Source organism: Perca flavescens, chromosome 3 (genome assembly GCF_004354835.1).
Source record: "Perca flavescens isolate YP-PL-M2 chromosome 3, PFLA_1.0, whole genome shotgun sequence".
Classification (NCBI taxonomy): Eukaryota; Metazoa; Chordata; class Actinopteri; order Perciformes; family Percidae; genus Perca; species Perca flavescens.
The window spans coordinates 24,249,813-24,267,353 of NC_041333.1; the positions used below are offsets into that span (position 1 = coordinate 24,249,813).

Genomic DNA, 17,541 nt, shown 5'->3' on the forward strand with positions numbered 1-17,541 from the left:
TTTGTTTTATTTTATTCAAAAGGCATTTCAACATTTCCAGACTATTATGTTTTGAAATAATACAGCCAATACATTATTACAATGAATTTAAAACAAAATGATCAAAACAAAAAGAACAAAATTCAACATCACCTAAATACTATGTTGCAATATGAAACAGCATACAAAAAAATGCACTGCATTTTTACATATTGGTCTGAAGCAGCTGACAAAAAATGACACAAATTTGTGGCTTTCATCAACTAAATGTTGAATGTTAAATAAGTTAGAAAACCAGTGTATTTAACTCAGCTGCCGTCTCTAGCTGACGGCATGGAGACCCAGTGAAACCACTTTGTTGCAAACCACCAGCCAGCATGTGATTCCCACTCCACCTGAAGGGAAAGAACAGCTCTGTCAGTGAAAGCATAACATAGGGAAAATACAGCTTACTGTAATTTACACACACACACAGTTTTTGAAGAAGTACAAGAAAAATCTAAACGAAAGGACTGTGGTTTTATTCTCAATGTATACCCAATTTCTATTGTGTATTCTATAGTTCTAGATCAGCTGTTCTACATGTATTGTTCATACATTATCTTTTATTCTATCAAATATGAAAAACTGATTGATTACCTGCCACTCCTGTTGGGAAGGCCACAAGGCGCTCCACAGGGGCAATCCATTTACTGGGGACCACGGTCACTGGATCAGCGTAATACTTCCATATCAAGGAGATCATCAGAGCAGCCTGACAAATAAAAATAAATATGTATGTATGTAATACGTAATGGGTATTTTATTAGCTTAACTTTATGCTAGCAATATCAACTTTTACATTCCATTTCTAAATTATCCAAATAAAAGTACTAAGATAACATTAACAAGGGGTTTTGTATCATGGTCCATGCTTACATTTTTGGTACCGGAGTAGCTCTGTGTATGTCTCATAGTTACATTAGAATCTACAACTAAATGCATTTGCTGTGCTTATGTGCCTCTACTTACAATTTACACCTACCTGCAGTATATAAAAGACAATGTTTACAACCCATTTCATTTTGGCTTGTTGTGCCGTTCTTGATTTCACTGCAAAAATGAGGAAATACACAACTGTTAGACTCAATACATAGATTTGTGTTGTAATGCAGCCTTCTGTAACACAATCGGTGTGCCTTTTAGCCTGCTAATCAGACTGAATAGCCAGTTCATTTTATTACTTGAGTTTCTATTGTAAAAATAAATAAATAATCAAGGTAAAAGTTTTTACCAATTCTTCCACTGGTCAACATGGTGCCATGACAACCGTGACAGTGTCTTTACAAAAAGGCCCACCCGTTGATAAAATGATTTAGCGTTAATGAGCACCTAGCTAGCTAAATATTTACAACTTGTACCGTCAGCAGTGAGCAGCAGGAGAGAAAAGAGCAAGACTATTTGCGAGGAAAGGTATGATGCTCTTATATTTTCAGGCTACATCGATTAAATATGTGAAAAACCAAGTTAATGGTGGAGAAAATGTTATTTTTTGCACCTCAGTCAAAGTCAGATTATAGGGACCAAAAACAACCATTCTTTTTGGTCCCTATATACAACCAAATTGAATGACAATCAGAGATGTGGGCAGCAATTTAGAGGTCTGAATCCAGGCTAAGCACCTATTTTTGTACATTGCACAATTATGTGTACGTATCACAAAAGTCCATTCTTTGAAAGGTCTTGTATTATAAATTAAACCCATAAGAAATATCAATATAGTACATTAAGTAAATCTTTTGTTCATTTCAATTTTGGACATTTCATAAAAATACATTTAGAGTACATGGGCTGTATAGCTGAGACATGGAAAACTTAGTGTGCAGTTAAGAAAAAGAAAATACCAAAACAGAAACAATCTGAAACAGTGTTTGCTCTGCTGTACATGTGTATCATACTGAAATTCTGATTAGCCACTTCCTGTCTGTGCACAAGATAATCCTAAGGCTGAGGCTGAAGGACAGCAACAGGGAGCAGCTGTTACCACTGAACAATCAGTAAGTATGTTTTCCAAGACCTCCAGCTACTTCATGCGGTTGGTAGTTTTAATGTGTGAATCTGCTGGAGCAGACACGCAAAAGTGTGGAAGTCACAATGTGTGCCTTTAACAGTAAAAGTGACAGTGTATCACAACATATTTTCCCCTGAGTTTCTGAACCTGCTGTGATCCTATAGAGCTCAACAGTGACTGTCCACTTTTTGGAACCAAGCCAACCAGCTGCGAAATAAATCGGGACTATATAACATTTGATTCTGCGCAAAAGAACATTATGAAAACGACAAAAAAAGGCAAAGGTAAACGACTGTGTACAAAAACGATCATAAACTTCAGCGGTAGCCGTTCGCGAGTGCGGTAAACATTTCCAATTGTAACAGCAAGCTCCACCAATCAGTGACATCGCTGTTACGCTTAGGATTGTGGGTAGTGTACTACTTCTCCATCACTCTGTGAATAAAACATGTTTTTCTTAAAACAAGGTTGATATCATACAGACCTCTGGCCTCTACAGGGGCATAAACTTTCGCAGCTCGGGGTAAGTCTACCTTGGATGGCTTAGACATCATAGAAAATAATCAAAATCCTTATGGAGAAAATGAATGGGATTTTTACTTCTGGAACCACACTGTTGAACTCTATATGGGGTGGAATAAATAACAGGAACACCAACACAAAAGGGCCATGCAATAAACACAAACTTTCTAAAGTTTATGTTCAATTTGTTTTGACGGTCACAGAAATTTAAAAAGTTATAGATTGTAGTGTTGCTGTTTGTGGATGTTCCTGATGTTGTGAATCTAATGCATTACAACGTCAAAGCTGTACTGCATTGTAATTGAAGTTTCTCAAAGGCTGTCTGTTACTCTTGTATTGGGACTTCATTTTGGGTCATTGTCAGTCACATTGTGTATGCTAGTATGTCAGTCACAGTAACTACTTTAGTCTTTCACCATGTGTTTTCAGCTTGTCTGTCATCTTGTTGATTTTTCGCTCCAATCTGGCATATCTAGCAAACTCATCCATCATGCTAATCGAGGCCTGCTCCTTCTTCATTTCCTGGATTTCAGCCCTCATCTCACTCTCCTGCTCAGCATCTTTCTGCACCATCTTTGAGAGCTTTAAAGAAGAAAAAACACTATTACTGGGAAATCAGAAATACAGAGTTTAACTGTAATGTAGGCTGTTGTTTACGGATGCAGAGACGCAATCACACAGTGGTATCACCTATGGTTCTCGTCCCCAGACGTTTAGACAACAGATGTTCAGTATTGAAGCTATATTTTGCAGTTAAACAATAACCTACCGTTACAATCGACTTGTTACATTTGAACAATGGTGCAGCACAAAATGTTCCCCCCTTGGTGTAGCAAGATCTCGGGAAAACCCCACCCTCTGACTTTAGCAGAACAGCTACGTTGTTTCATACATGTAGCTAGCATTATTAGCTTATAGTAGGCTTAGCTAAGCTAGTCAACAACAGTCTGCTGTCTTTAGGACGATGCTACAGGAATTACACTAACACTCATAATATATGGCAATAGCATATACCTTCGAGGTACACACTTCATATATTCAAGAAATAACCCCTACTTACGAAAGAGGATATGTTCGGCAAGAGTGTTTTCATGAGATTGCACAGGAAAACCGACCCCAGCACAAGGAACCACGCATAGCCAGACGCCATGTTTGTTCCTCCTCCTTGTTGCAGCTGTGGAGCTGCTGGACGGCGAAGTTACATAATAATTATGCCATTCAGGTTATTCTGGTTATAGCTAAATTACATAGGCCTACATGTCGTATTTACAACACCAATGAACAAATTTATGTTCATCATATGATGTATAGTAAATATGAGTTGGTGAAGTGTGTGTAATCAGGGTGTCTCACAAGACTTTTTAATAACAACACTTTCAATGGCAGTATGCATGGGCATTTTAAAAACAAAAAAACCCACAGATCACACACATTTTAAGACTTGGCAAGCGTCTTTATATATGTTTATGCGGTAAAAAAAAAAATGTGTATGTCACACCAAGACATTTAGGCCTACATAGTTGTCTTCCATTTTCCAAGTTACACACCATGGGAACAGCCTGTAATTAAAAAGTATGTTGGCTTGGCTAACTGATTGGCATACAATCCTGCCCACACAGGTAAAATGTTATGGTTCAAAAATGTGTTGCCTCGACCTGAAAGCCAATCACTGGAAGCAAGGGGCGGGGGATTACTTTCCCTGCTAGGTTGGTAGGATAAAGGGATAAAATATACAGAGAGGGGCATCCAATCCGGTTTGAGCTGGTTCTAGTAGTGGTCGAACGTTAATGTTAAGTTACAGACGCTCTGGAACTGGAGGTGTAAGCTGAGGTGTATTCTACGTCTGACCCACATTTTATTTCGTAAACTGTGAAACGCTGCGTTATTCTTTTATCTCTATCGTACAAGCGTAGCAACAATGGGAAGGAAAACTAAAGTAAGTTAAAAATATGTGCAGTATGTGAAATATGAATCCATGTAGGCTATATTGATTATCATTTGTTAAATGCTCTATTTCGTTACGATGTATTTTTTTTTTTTACACTGCATGCGCTATAATGTAACGTTCTAAATACTTGCTACAGTGTGTCCATGTGCATGCATGAAGTCAACCTTTGCTGTGCTCACGTCTGTCGTGTCTACCATGTTGATACAGGGAAGTGGCGCCTTTTTACTTAGTACAGTTCAATTTGCTTTTTCATCGACCACGTTTACAAAAATCCATGTTCTTCTCTAAAGCGACTATTTGGTTACTTGGTTGCTAAAATGTATATGGTCGTGGTTTAATGATCGTTTGCCTTCTCGGTGTGCTGAGATCAAACAAAGGGGTGTAACCACCGTTGATGTACAGGTTGCTATTTCAAGGAAATGTCTTGCGTAATTGCCTCTGGACATTTTGAAATTATCGTGGGTTTGATGCGTTACTATTTAGGCAGATATTTGCACTTCGTAAATGTCGAATTATACTCGTATTTGCAGCCCGCACTATTTTTTTGACCCCTGCGTACTTTAAAGCTGTTGCGCGTCACCCTTGAGGTCTTTTCTTTAGGAGCGTCATGGCAGATGATAAATCCTCAAAGACAACGACACATCTGGTTGTTTTAACTGAAGCCGGTATGTATTTTCACGTGGAGACATCCTAGAACAATTCTGAGGGTTAGTCATTTTGGGAACATAAAGCGGATTCACTGTATTGTATTGGTAGCGCGTGTGGAGGAACCCCACTAAACTCTTCCCGCTTCTCTTTTCCCAGTAGCTACAGCACCATGCTTACTCAACAAAAACATGGCTGTCTCGTGAAGGATGCAGATGCACAACAGTGTTTGGCGGGAATAAACTAGAACTGGCTAATTCTATTTAACTTGGAAACGTGTTAGATTCCCCTCCCCACTTTAAGGTTGCATAATTTCTTTGTGACTTAAGGGGAGGGAGTGATGCCCATCCCCCCTTTGCGTTACACACCCACTTTAGCTCATTCATGAATGGTTGTTGCTGTTTTTTTAATTTCTTTCTTTCTCTTTTTTTTTTATAGTCTACTGGTGCAGATGACAGCACAGAGGTTAGTATTAAAGTATTAACTCACAAACGGATCTTGGCACCCCAGCTTGTACCCAAATGAACATTTTGTTCCACTATCTGTCAAGACAAAGAGGAGGTCTTGATTGATGCAGGATTACCTTTTACGTAATATAGTGCAGCCCAGTTTTAATCCTGCATCTAAGAAACTGAAGTTCTAGGGAAAGTGTCAATTAATTGGTTTAAATGTTATCTACACCTAGTCGGTCCATTGGGTTGTGGTGCTGCACTGCCTCTAGGAGGCGCTGGTTAATATGCAACCCAAAGTGGTCTCTTAATTGCTACTTACATTTTTTATTTGAGCACCCTGGTTCTAGTTAAAATGTTTACTGTAGGTGATGCCCTCAAAAATTCATGTCCATAGCATAAACACCATGCTAAAAAATCTCACAATGCAGTGTTTCACCTTCACCCCCTATGATTCCGTATCAAATGACTGAACTAACATCTTATGATTGTTAACTTTTTTTTAAAATTCTTTTATAGCCTATAAGGAGAAAGTCACGGCGGTTGGAAAACGTAAGTTCTGCAAAGACATGACATAGTTTCATCTGTGCATATTCTATTAATATGCATGTTTTGTTAGCGTAATATGGCACATAATTGTATTATGCATGTGTGCATTGCAGAAGGAGACACAGCCAGAAGCACAGCCAGAGAAGACAAAGGTAAAAAGGAGAAATCTAGTGTCATTAATGGACAAGACCACTGTATCTATTTTAAAATGCACTGCTTTATTCTATATTGCAGGCATTAAACAGTGCAACTTGGTTTGTTTTTTACATGGTAGGCACCTCCCAAGACCAAAAAGGTAGCCAAACAGCCTGCCAAGGCAGAGGAGAAGAAGAAAGAAGAACCTGAGGTTGAGAAAGAAGAGGTTTCTGCAGAAAACGGGGAAGCAAAAGCTGAGAAGGTATTAGAAGCTCATCTCTTTAACTCTTGCCATGTGAAATTTGCACTGTAGCAGTATTCAAAGAGAACCAAAATGGTAAAGCATGTTTTCTCCATCCTTCAGGAGGCTGCAGCAGCAGATGAAGCTGAGGAAAAGGAGGACAAGGCTGAGGAGGAAGATAAAGAAGCAGAGTAGTAGTGACATCCCTAGACTCACTTGTCAGGGCTCTCTGTACCTTGATTCTTGTACAATGCAGATAATATTTTTATCTACTATTTTCATAAGACAGTAATGTTTTTAGGCACGCTGTTGCAGAAATGCATTTTTTTTTTTTTTTTAATACTATAAATTCCATTCAGTTTCTTTTTTCAGCTTCTCGGTTATTGTGATGTTTTTTTTGGGGAGGGGGGGGTGTCTCTCATTGTACTTGTTTTTTCTCTTGTCTCGCTGGCATTTTTTTTTCATGTAGGTTGTAGATTTCTGCATGACATGAAGTCATGCCTATATCAGGAATTTGATGTTCAACTCTGGGAGAGTTTACCTGAAACATTCCCGAGGCGTCTTGAGGGATTTTGTAACCTGTACTGTTTGGAATTTAATACATCGTATACTGTGTGTTTAATAGGGAACAGGATGATTGAAAGTTTGAGAGCTGGGATCTATGCTAAGAAGTCTGGTTCACAATGTTCACTTGAATCATGTTCACTAGTACTGGACTTGGTTGGGGTTTTTTATGCTGTCAATGATGGTACATTCGAGGATGGTTAGACTAATTCATACTCTGTTGTGCTTAAAACAAATGCATTACATAGCTTATCATACTTGTCATGGTTTATCCTTTAAGGATTACTGTATTTTCACCTCAGTCAACAAAATGTATATGCCACATATTTGTGGAAATATCCATTCGGGTTTGGGGATTTCTCTACCAATGTACAGTTTCTTCATATTTTTTTTTTTTAAAAAAAAGAAAAGGAAAAAAAGTTATGAATGGTAAATGCCAATTAAAGTGGGAATTTCTCTGAAGTGTCTGTTTCTCATCAATTTTTGTATTGATTTACATCTTCCAGTGATTTGAATTAAAAGTCCCGGTTTTAAATGCTTTACTTGAATTATGTTTAACTACTTCAGTGAGAAGTAGATATTTGGTAGAAAGCACAGAAAATGTGTGACTGTTTCATTTTATATCAATTTACTGTGTGTGTATGTGTGTGTGTGTATATATATATATATATATATATATATATATATATATAAAATCAGACAACCCCATAATAGGACATTTGGTAAATGCCCAATCATAATAACATCATATACGTTAATATAAATACAGCATTACTTTTAGGTAAAACTAAGCTGAGCAAAATTGAAAACAATTGCTTTATTTTATTTCAGGTGTGTGGGTAATGTGTATTCTAACAGTGAAAACTTTGTAATTTTCCTTGTAGGATTAAAGTATAAATTAACTATTTTGCTAAGTGTCCAGAATAAGGTGCTAAATGCATATTGTCACACAGTTATTCTGGACAATATACAAAATACTGAATTTTTAAGTTCATAACATCATTTTACCCAAATATTTTGGGGAAAGTTTGTCCCATATGACACTTTGTACAGCATCAATAACATGGCTGGATTAATGTGTTTAGGGCCCCATAAATGTGCAGACTGATAGACTGTATATTGTGCACAGCATTTTTGTTGTTGCTGGAATGCTATCTGGTCCTAGGTTTGTTGTGTGTTAATTTGATTTAAAAAACTTACCCTTAAGAGTATGCCTCATGTACTGTAAGCATTAAATCAGTGGAATTTGTGAAAGTCCTAAAAGTAGACACTGACACGGGGCTTCAAGATCGGGTAATAAAGCAGGGCCCACCGCAAAGCTCCGTATCAGTTGATACAGAGCATTTTCTCATATCACCAAAGTTACATTTAATTACGAGCAACACTTGCTGCACAGTGAAGCTGGGGAACTGGTCCCCTGGGGAAGTTGTCTGTTTTTTTCCCAGTTGGTAATCCAGGATTCAATCTTGCATGTTGACCATACCATTTTATTTTTAATGCAGGGACTGTGCCTATAATTTGGAATGAAATTGCAGTAATACACAATAAAAATGTGTAGAACAGAAGAAAATATGATCTTTTAAAATATTAAGGCTACATAGTCAGGGGAAACATCCTCAAAGGGAAACCTTGTGCATCAATATATTTATTTATATATATATATATATATATATATATATATATATATATTAATACACATATATTAAATTACAATGTTTTCACTCTGTTGTTATTTCACACATATTGACTATAAACAATATATTTAGTGTTTTGAACCTGTTTAAAGACCCTGAAGCAAAATTTTGCTGTTGAGCTTCTGTTGCCTCAGTTTCCATCAATCAGAAACCAGTAAGCTACTATTATACTGGAATGCTAACTAGCCCTGTACGTTCTGTATGTCAGTTTGTGGTAATTTGATGAAACTTGTGCACCATGTTAGCACAGTGACACAGGACCCCTCTACAAGACAGGGCCACAAGATTACACAGGAAACCAGTTGATATTATCCTTTAGTGCTGCAAATTCCCAAACAAATAAGCAAGTAATGAAATTACCAAAAATCAAATAACAGCAGTTGCCTACTTTTTTCAGTTGACCTCCCAGCTTGGGAACCGCTCTCCTAACCTAGGATGTTCAATAAATAATATATGAATACCAAGATAAAACATACCAAAAACCAGTGGTAGAAGTATTCAAGTATTCATCTTTTTCTTGAGTAAAAGTAGCAATAACGCAGTACCATGTACTCTACTACAAGAAAAAGTTAAATGTAAAGTACTTATGGCCCATTACAGAATAATAAATAGTATATTAGTGGATTATAATTATTGATACATTATTGTGTACATTACTTTATTTCATTTCACAATTATTTATTAGTTGACTATAAGTTGTATTAATAATCTGAATCGGCAGAATACTTAGTAACTAAAGCTATCAAATAAATGTAGTGGAGTAGAAGTATAAAGTAAAATGGAAATACTCAAGTTAAGTACAAGTACCGCAAAATTGTACTAGTGTAAATGTACTTACATTCAACCAATGCCAAAACGAGGACTTGGGAACTATAAACTCATCTCTGAGTACTACGAAAAAATTAAGTCACATATGATTGTGCCTTCCCCCCTGAGGACTGGTTTAATAATTTTACAAAATTGATAAAGCAAATGTATCAATCAAGAAATTGGCAACTATTACATATGACGTCATGTGCAGAACTCACGACCTTGGTCGGAAAAAAGGGGCGGCTTTTTGATTACTGTCTTGTGTGTAATTTGAAAAATACATTTATTATTATAATTATTTTATTTTTTACACGTGGATTTGGAAATCGTACCAATACTTCCATCAAATAATGCAAATGTTGCTAACCAACAGGCTAACGAACACTTTAGTCTTTTGTTGAGAGTGCTCCTCCCCACCCCCTTTTTCCTGTGTTACTCCGCTGTGGCGGAAGTAAGTCGTATCGCTAGGGCCTCATCCTTCCAATGGCGACTGCAAACAGGCTGAATAGAAAGCGGGAGCAACCGTGGAGGGGGTCAGAGCTGTGTAACCGAAATTAAATAAATATATCCTATTCTCTGTAGTCATAAAGTTAGCCTAACATTTGTTTCACCTCTCCAAATCACGACCGATTCAATGGCCAAACATCGGAACATTTCGCTCCTTGAGTCGGGTAAGCCGCAGAAGTAAACCCACAATTAATAGCTTAATTTACAACGATATCACTCGTGCTAATTGATATCCCAACTGCTTTTCTCACGGTTTACTGCCTCACTGTTCAATTTCAGAGCTCTATTACTTGATTTCTCGTTTTCTAACAACGGGTCCATGTCGGAGAGCCGCTGAGGTGAGCTGGCGTGCTTTGACTGGTACAATGTGTAGTATTTCTGAACAGTTGACTAGCTAGTTTATAATAGAGTTGATAGAGGCAATCTAATCTGAATCGACTCTTTTGATCCACTGCAGGTCCTGGCGAGCGAACTAGAGGAATATCAGGTGTGTATCCCTGCTGCCTCTGCTGCTTGTTAACTGCTAGCTGCTATCCGTCTGTTTTGCCTGAGTCTTGGCATAAAACTTGTCTCACTCAGTCGACTTTTTATTACCTCTGTACGCCTCACTCGTTTGACATCACCCGGCTTTATTTACTAGCTAGCTCAATGTGTTCCTGCTGCTGTTTTCTGTGGTGACTCCGCTTTACCAAACTCTGTTTTCGACAGCTCTTACCCGGGAGATTGGATTGGCTGGGAAACGAGCACCCGAGAACATATGAAGATGTGGTGAGATTTAACTTAATATCTGTTTGGTTCATTGTCGGCGGTTGTTATTGTCCCGTGACAGGGGGACTCTGTGTCCATGCTCTGTTCTTGTTTACGGTCTTTGTTCTTTCCCCTGCTAGACTACTATTGGATTTTCTTTAGTTGGGATGATTTATAAGGTCACAAGTTGTTCCCACTGACTTCATTTGTCAGAGTGAACTATGTGGTCGGTCAGAAAACTATATTTGGTTAGAGGGTTTAATATTATTTAGCCCCGACTGTTGTACTGCAGAAAAGGTGGGTAGTTCAGCTTCTTGCTACGTCGAGACGACTCCACCGGCCAATCAGAGACCGAGATGCGCTGTCTTTGCGTTATTGTGCTTGTGACCTGCGCTGTGATTGGTCCATAAAAGGAGAAAGTTTTACATAAGAAGCCACGCCTTTGAGAATATGAGTTGAGAAGCACATGAGGGTGTCAGACATGTATTCTGACAAAACAGTTGAGGCAGTCTGCAGTCCCTGGAATATTACATACAACTAAAGACCACACGTTGTCATAAATATAGTCTAATTACCCATTATGTACATAGTTTTCAAATCAAGAAATACACAACATATATGTTGTGGTGTGTTGGTTGCTAATTTTCATATGAAGCAAACTTTACCAGACTGACCAGATACAGAATCCTACATTACATACAATCCTACAAAAATAATTTACATTAGGACAACTAACAACAATTATTGTAGATAAATCTGTTGATCATTAATAAAACATTTTAGAAACTGAATTATGTCTATCACAAGTTCTAACAGCCCAAGGGGACATCTTCAAATTGCTTATCTTGTTTAAACTTACAAGTAATCGTTTATTAAAATTGTTGTGGATTCAACCTATTGTTGATCTGTATTCAGTGATGTGTGACTACTAATCTCTCTTTGTATGCCCTGACAGGTTACAGCCAACAGACATATTGCACCAGACCATTTGCTACGGATATGTAAGCAGATTGGACCAATTCTTGACAAAGAAGTGCCATCATGTGTCCCAGGTGTACACTCTCTCCTGGGGTCTGGAAAGCAGTCAATGCTTAGGACCACAAAAGGTACAAAATCTTCAAGGCGTCTCTAAGTAGTTCTGTGAGGCGAAATTTATGAGCCTTTTTCTCCATACTCTCTATGTAGTGGGAATTCTACATGCCTCTTGCACTGATAAATATTGAGTTTTACATTATATAAACATTTTAATAGTTTGGTTTGTGCCATCGCGGGAACTGATACAATCCTCTTCCCACATGCAACTGGTAATCAGCTGAATCATTCTGTGAACTATTTGTTTTTCAGACTGTGACAATGTGCGGTTTAATACTTCGTCATATGCAGCCCTTCACAGGGGCAGACCACCAGAGAGGCCTTTTAACTGCAAGAAACCTCCACACCTAGGTACGCCTGGCCTCACTCAATATTCCTCTGTTGTGTGTTTAAAACAAAAAAATGAAATGGATATGCTGGACATTGGTCCATGTGCTTGGCATGGAATTGCATTTTCAAATGCCTCTCCCCACCAACCCTGCATGTTATGTGTGCTGACAAGTTAGTTGTAAATGACTCAGTTTTCCTCTTTTCCCTGATTGTCCAAATTTTGTCAGGCTATTGTTGTCAAATAACAGTTTGGTGCGCTGCCATGACTTAGCCAGATTGGTCCCCATAAGTCTGTTACATCACAGTGCTAGTTGGTATAAACATAACAATTATATTGATCATAAGTCATCATTTCATCTATCAATGCTTTACTCGCTTGATTCTTCAGGATTTCCAATGATTCCTTTTTGCTGAGGCGTTATCTCCTACACACTGCTGCAAAGATTGTTGTTACGCCTGTTTGCAATCAATGTTTTCTATTTAAATAGAAAACATTGATTGCAAACATTGATTGCAAACAGGCGTAAACCTTTCTTTAGGGAAAATAATACACATGTTGGCCTTTTGGATTTTTTGTCTTTAACTGTTGATGAAGCCACCTTTTTAGAAGACATGTACTACAAATAGGCCTCATGAAATGCACAAGCAGAGCTTCACTTTGAGGCAGTGAGAACTTAAAGCAGATGAAAACATTATGGATGGTGTACTCATTTCTCTGATATTTTGTTGTTTCCCATAGCAACAGATACAAACCAGATGCATCGTACTTGCTTTATCGTCTGGTGCTTTATTTAGATGTGTAAGATTTATTGGAAGACAATGTATTTACATGCTTGGTTGAGCCCAAGAATATCAGCCTCTTGTATTTTTATATATTTAATTTCATCCCATGATGATAATGCCCCTCCACTCCTGATCACATTAGAGTAAATGTATTCCACAGCCACTGTATTTTTGTTTATCCCAGTCTTGTTGCAGCCCAGTGATTTCATCACTATATTCTGACAATTGGCATCTTATCAACAGTGAAGGTCCATCGAGGGAGAGAGCTGACAGGAGTGCAGCGCTTCAGCTCCATCAATCCTGTCAGCAACTATGAGCGCATGCGGCTGCATAGGCGGATCCTGGGGCATCTGTCTGCAGTGTACTGTATTGCATTTGATCGCACCGGTCTCAGGATCTTCACAGTAAGATGGAACTTGTCAACATATCCCCCTACTCAAAAATAAACCCTTATTTAATGTGTGGGGATAAGAGTGACTTTAATTTAGCTTTTGCTCTTCTGAAACACTGATTAGCACAGTGGGAAAACACAGAATGCTGCACATTAATTCATTTGACACTCCGCTGACTGACTGTGCATACTTGATGTTCTGATCAGATCAAAGTTGCTTATGTCATAGGAGAGTGTTCAAGCGCTCAGCCACCATCTTCTAATGTATACCAAAGTAGAATGTTAAAGTAGAAGTTGTTTTTTTTGTTGTTAGGGCTCAGATGACTGTTTGGTGAAGATTTGGTCTTCATTTGATGGAAGGCTTCATTCGACGTTGCGAGGACACTCGGCAGAGATCACAGACTTGGCGGTTAATTATGAGAACACCCTTATTGCCGCAGGAAGCTGTGACAAGACCATCCGTGTGTGGTGCCTTCGTACCTGTGCTCCTGTGGCTGTGCTGCAGGGGCACAGTGGATCTATTACCTCCTTACAGGTAAATGGATCTCTTCATGATTATGCAAAAGTATTTTATCATCATTTTAATGAGATTAGAATCATCCCCTTACTCTGTGCATGCTAATTGTCTGAATGACCTCAGCAAGAATTAAGCAGATATATCACTGCTATCAAAGCAAAAGAGCAAGATTTGTGAATACCTTTTTTTATATTTTGAGTATTTGGGACCATACCAGATTTCATAATTCCATTGTGAGGTACTTTTATTGTACTCAACCTCATTATGCAATACTTTACTTTTTTCTGGGATGTAGATCTTACTTGATATGTTTACATTGAAGTTTGCAAAGTTTTAAGTTAAAAGAAATGCGAAGTCAAAGCAAATCATTATCGGCTTCCATCTGCTGTGTAAATATTTTTAAAAGGGCCAAAAAGGATAATATTAAGAGTTTCTATAACTTTGGTACATTGTGCATCACTTTCTGCTTCCACCTATGGCAGAATTTATTTTAATGAATTAATGTTATATACTGTACTTTTGTAATGGACCAGGGGCTTAAAACATTGGGTGGCAGAATATGTTTTTGCTGCATTGACACTCCCTTTAAATAAAACAAGAAGAGGAGGTGGTAGCAGGTCTGGCATGTCTTGCTTTATACTAAAAATATAGTTTCCATCAGCCTTCATTGCATCTTCTCTTTATCGCTATGACAACTTTCCTCAGCTAATTGTAAAACATTTTTGCAATATGCACAAGATGCTAGGTGGATGGAAACCTACTATGGTTTCTATACCTACTGTTAGCATTGTTGTCTATCCTCTGGTCTGGTTGTCTATAACCTGTATGGCATGCCTTGGCTTTTATATAATTTGAGTAATTCAGATGCCTTATCTGTGAATGTCTTGTGTTTTCAGTTCTCACCGTTTGCCAAGGGCTCAAAACGTTACATGCTGTCCACTGGAACTGATGCTACTGTCTGCTTCTGGCAGTGGGATGTCAACAACATCAACTTCAGGTGAGTGCTGAGTGCAAATGACCATTTAAATTAAAATCGACTGACATTTACAAGTATTCAGTTATAGTACTTACAATAATAAATACTTGTAATAATATTTAATTATTATGTTTTTATGTGTATGTTTGTATGTGTTTATAAGTGAACAATGTATTATGGATTCAAAAGAAAAATTAACATTGCTTAGCCTAAAAAGCCAGACCCACATCCAGGTGTTGGGTCTGGGAACTCACCATTGGCAGGGCTCAATCCGAGGGGCGGGATAAACGGTTGTCTTTCAAATTCCCTCTGCACGTAATAAGATAGCACTACAACCAGGCAGAGCAACGAAGAAGGTAGCGGAGCTAGTTGATAGATAAAACTTTTGCCATATCCCGTCGGCAAAACTCCGAACACATCTTCCTTTTTTAAGAATGACTTCAGTGCCGTTCTTTTCTCAAAGAAAAGCTTAACTCCAAGTCTTCCAGAGTCCGATTCGAAAGACCGCTGTTCACCAGCAGCAGCAGCCATCGTCTTTGTTTTCAAGTCGCAGGGAATTCACGCGGAACCGTCGTAACTGCCGATGTGATTGGCCCGGCTAGAGTTTGGCTTTTCTAGCTTGCAAGCCAACGGAGAGCTGCTAGACGACCCTGGCTGCAAATTATATTTGCTGGTGATAGGGTGTGTCTAGATTTGTAGGCTAAACATTGCTGATATTTGAACAAAACATAGTTTTGTTCAAATATCAGTTGAACTGACAAGACTATTAGCATACAGTTTAACATGCTTATAAACTTTAGGTTTTTCAGTTCAATAAATCTTTATTGTCCCCAGAGAGCAATTCTGGTGCAGCATAAAAAACAAAAACGCATGGGAAAAACGTACTGTTCATATAAACAAAAACAACGCAGTCATTAAGTTTTGCAAAGTGCAATGAGTTTAAAATAAATAAATAAAGGTGCAAGTAGTAGAATGTACAAAGTGCAACAATAAGAGTTGGACTCTAGTTCATAATTAATGGCAGCAATTACCTTACGAATAAAGGAGCCTTGAGCTCCTGAGCCCAGGGACCCTATACCTCTGCCCAGAGGGCATAAGGTGGAACTCCTGATGCAAGGGGTGGGATGGGTCAGCCAAGATGGATGTGGCCTTTCTGACCAGGTGTCTGCTGTACAGAGCGGAGAGACTGTGCTGGGACACCCCTGTAATCTTAGAGCAGGTGTTAGGTGTTCACCACTCCTGTATCTTTTTCTTAAAGGGGATTTATGCTTCTGCGGAGGCTCTACCCAGAGCTTATGCCGCAGCCTACGTAAGTGGCCTGAAGTTTATACTTGTGCGCTGGTGTCTGCGTCGTTCTAGTGTACCTCTTTAAGAGAGTAGCAGGGCAGGCATGTGTGTGTATGCTGGGGAGTGTGTGGTAGTGCGAGTGAGAGAGTGACAGGGATTAGCTTCGGAGCGAGTACCAACTCTGGAGGCATAGTGGGAGAAGCAAAGCGTCTCCCCTGTGCTTTCTGACCAAGATGGGAAAGCTGTAGCAGGAAAAGTTAAGCCTCTCCTTGATTTCATGTTTGAAGTTTGAAGTTTATTTCAGACTGGCTTTCAGCAACAACAATTGAGCCGACCAACAACCATGTATTTACAAATCATATCGGCAGTCTTTTGTTGTCGTTTATGGAAAGGAGAACCTGGAAATGAGGAGATAATGAGGAAATGCAACGCTACCAAGCCACGTGAACTCCAAGTGGAGTTGTTGCGGTCTGCGTCGCCGCGACGTGTAGTTAAATTTTTTTGAGAGGTGCACGTAAGGCTATGGAATTTGGTCCGAAGCTACGCTAACCTACCTACCTACCTATGTATCTATGTATGGCGTGGATTTAACAAACTAGCAGATCAGGACAAAAGTTTAAAACTGTAATGTTATATAAATGATAGTTGGATTTGGATATGGCAGTTCCTTTCATGGAAATTAGCAATAGGCCTACAGCAAACGTCTTTTTTTCTGTTCCAACACTGGCTACTATAATATTATAGCCCCTTAATATAGCTGCATTCAAAGCCTGCTTTACTTTAATTTACAAGCATCTACTTGTATAGCAAGCAACCAGGTTAAAGTATAAAACAATGAAACTAATAAGATGTTAAGAGATACTTGAACTAAATGAGTATTAAATGATATCTGCTTTCATCAGAGTATGTTGATGAAACTTATCTGACAAAAGAATGTTAGACCGGCCTATTAATCACATCTGTCATTCTGATGACAGATTCCGGTTAGGTTAGATGAAACTTTAATTGACTATTTTTGTCAAGTAAACACTAATTATAAAGGTCAGGACAAGACAATTCTTTAAATCTGTAAAGCCCCCCCCCAACCAAATATTATGGGTTTTTCACATGTGAAAATGCTCTATTCCTGTCAGTAAAATATACTCTATCACTTGTTGTGTATAAAATCAGTAACATTTTCTATTTTATCGTTCAAGTGATCGGCCACACAAATTTACGGAGCGGCCGAGGCCAGGAGTTCAGACTGTGTGTTCCTCATTCAGTCCAGGTAATTAGTCATTTTAGGTAGACTTATTTTGAATGTTAATATTCAGTGCGTTTGCATG

General features: G+C 38.4%; 3 protein-coding genes across 7 annotated transcripts in view; 2 read left to right on the forward strand and 1 right to left on the reverse strand.

The window, feature by feature from the left end:
- Positions 1-5: 5 nt before the first annotated feature.
- Positions 6-3,754, reverse strand: get1 (guided entry of tail-anchored proteins factor 1). 2 transcript variants are annotated; one of them, XM_028574342.1, is made up of 5 exons: positions 3,321-3,478; positions 2,968-3,133; positions 1,004-1,071; positions 619-733; positions 6-374 (listed from the first exon to the last, which is right to left on the reverse strand). In XM_028574342.1, exons 2-5 carry the CDS (start codon positions 3,122-3,124, stop codon positions 301-303), a joined length of 414 nt encoding a protein of 137 aa, XP_028430143.1. In that variant the 5' UTR covers positions 3,125-3,133; positions 3,321-3,478; the 3' UTR covers positions 6-300. The 2 variants fall into 2 exon arrangements, with proteins under 2 accessions (XP_028430143.1, XP_028430142.1); XM_028574341.1 differs by lacking the exon at positions 3,321-3,478 and adding an exon at positions 3,612-3,754 and having other exon boundaries at positions 10-374.
- A 536-nt stretch (positions 3,755-4,290) lies between these two features.
- Positions 4,291-7,544, forward strand: LOC114553166 (pre-mRNA-splicing factor CWC22 homolog). Its single transcript, XM_028574343.1, has 6 exons — positions 4,291-4,487; positions 5,583-5,609; positions 6,113-6,145; positions 6,256-6,294; positions 6,417-6,539; positions 6,642-7,544. The coding sequence occupies exons 1-6, from the start codon at positions 4,470-4,472 to the stop codon at positions 6,711-6,713; spliced, it is 312 nt and encodes a 103-aa protein (XP_028430144.1). The 5' UTR covers positions 4,291-4,469; the 3' UTR covers positions 6,714-7,544.
- A 2,477-nt stretch (positions 7,545-10,021) lies between these two features.
- The window catches only part of brwd1 (bromodomain and WD repeat domain containing 1), a 31,335-nt gene continuing 23,815 nt past the window's right edge, over positions 10,022-17,541 (forward strand). For all 4 annotated transcript variants that reach the window (XM_028572284.1, XM_028572312.1, XM_028572302.1 and 1 more), the window contains exons 1-10: positions 10,022-10,257; positions 10,373-10,431; positions 10,551-10,580; positions 10,802-10,861; positions 11,796-11,946; positions 12,185-12,283; positions 13,289-13,449; positions 13,750-13,971; positions 14,850-14,950; positions 17,413-17,483. In XM_028572284.1, the coding sequence (XP_028428085.1) occupies positions 10,221-10,257; positions 10,373-10,431; positions 10,551-10,580; positions 10,802-10,861; positions 11,796-11,946; positions 12,185-12,283; positions 13,289-13,449; positions 13,750-13,971; positions 14,850-14,950; positions 17,413-17,483 (991 nt within the window). In that variant the 5' untranslated portion in view covers positions 10,022-10,220. The remainder of the gene's footprint in view (positions 10,258-10,372; positions 10,432-10,550; positions 10,581-10,801; positions 10,862-11,795; positions 11,947-12,184; positions 12,284-13,288; positions 13,450-13,749; positions 13,972-14,849; positions 14,951-17,412; positions 17,484-17,541) is intronic.

Bases quoted from the DNA above. Each gene is read 5' to 3' on its own strand.
- get1 (XM_028574341.1), bottom strand. From the start codon at position 3,701: ATGGCGTCTGGCTATGCGTGGTTCCTTGTGCTGGGGTCGGTTTTCCTG. The intron at 3,134-3,611 runs GTAAGTAGGGGT...TCTTCTTTAAAG, and splicing joins TGCCGAACATATCCTCTTTC to CTCTCAAAGATGGTGCAGAA. The intron at 734-1,003 runs GTAGGTGTAAAT...TTTATTTGTCAG, and splicing joins TTGTCTTTTATATACTGCAG to GCTGCTCTGATGATCTCCTT.
- LOC114553166 (XM_028574343.1), top strand. The intron at 6,146-6,255 runs GTAAGTTCTGCA...TGTGCATTGCAG, and splicing joins AGTCACGGCGGTTGGAAAAC to AAGGAGACACAGCCAGAAGC. The intron at 6,540-6,641 runs GTATTAGAAGCT...TCCATCCTTCAG, and splicing joins GGGAAGCAAAAGCTGAGAAG to GAGGCTGCAGCAGCAGATGA.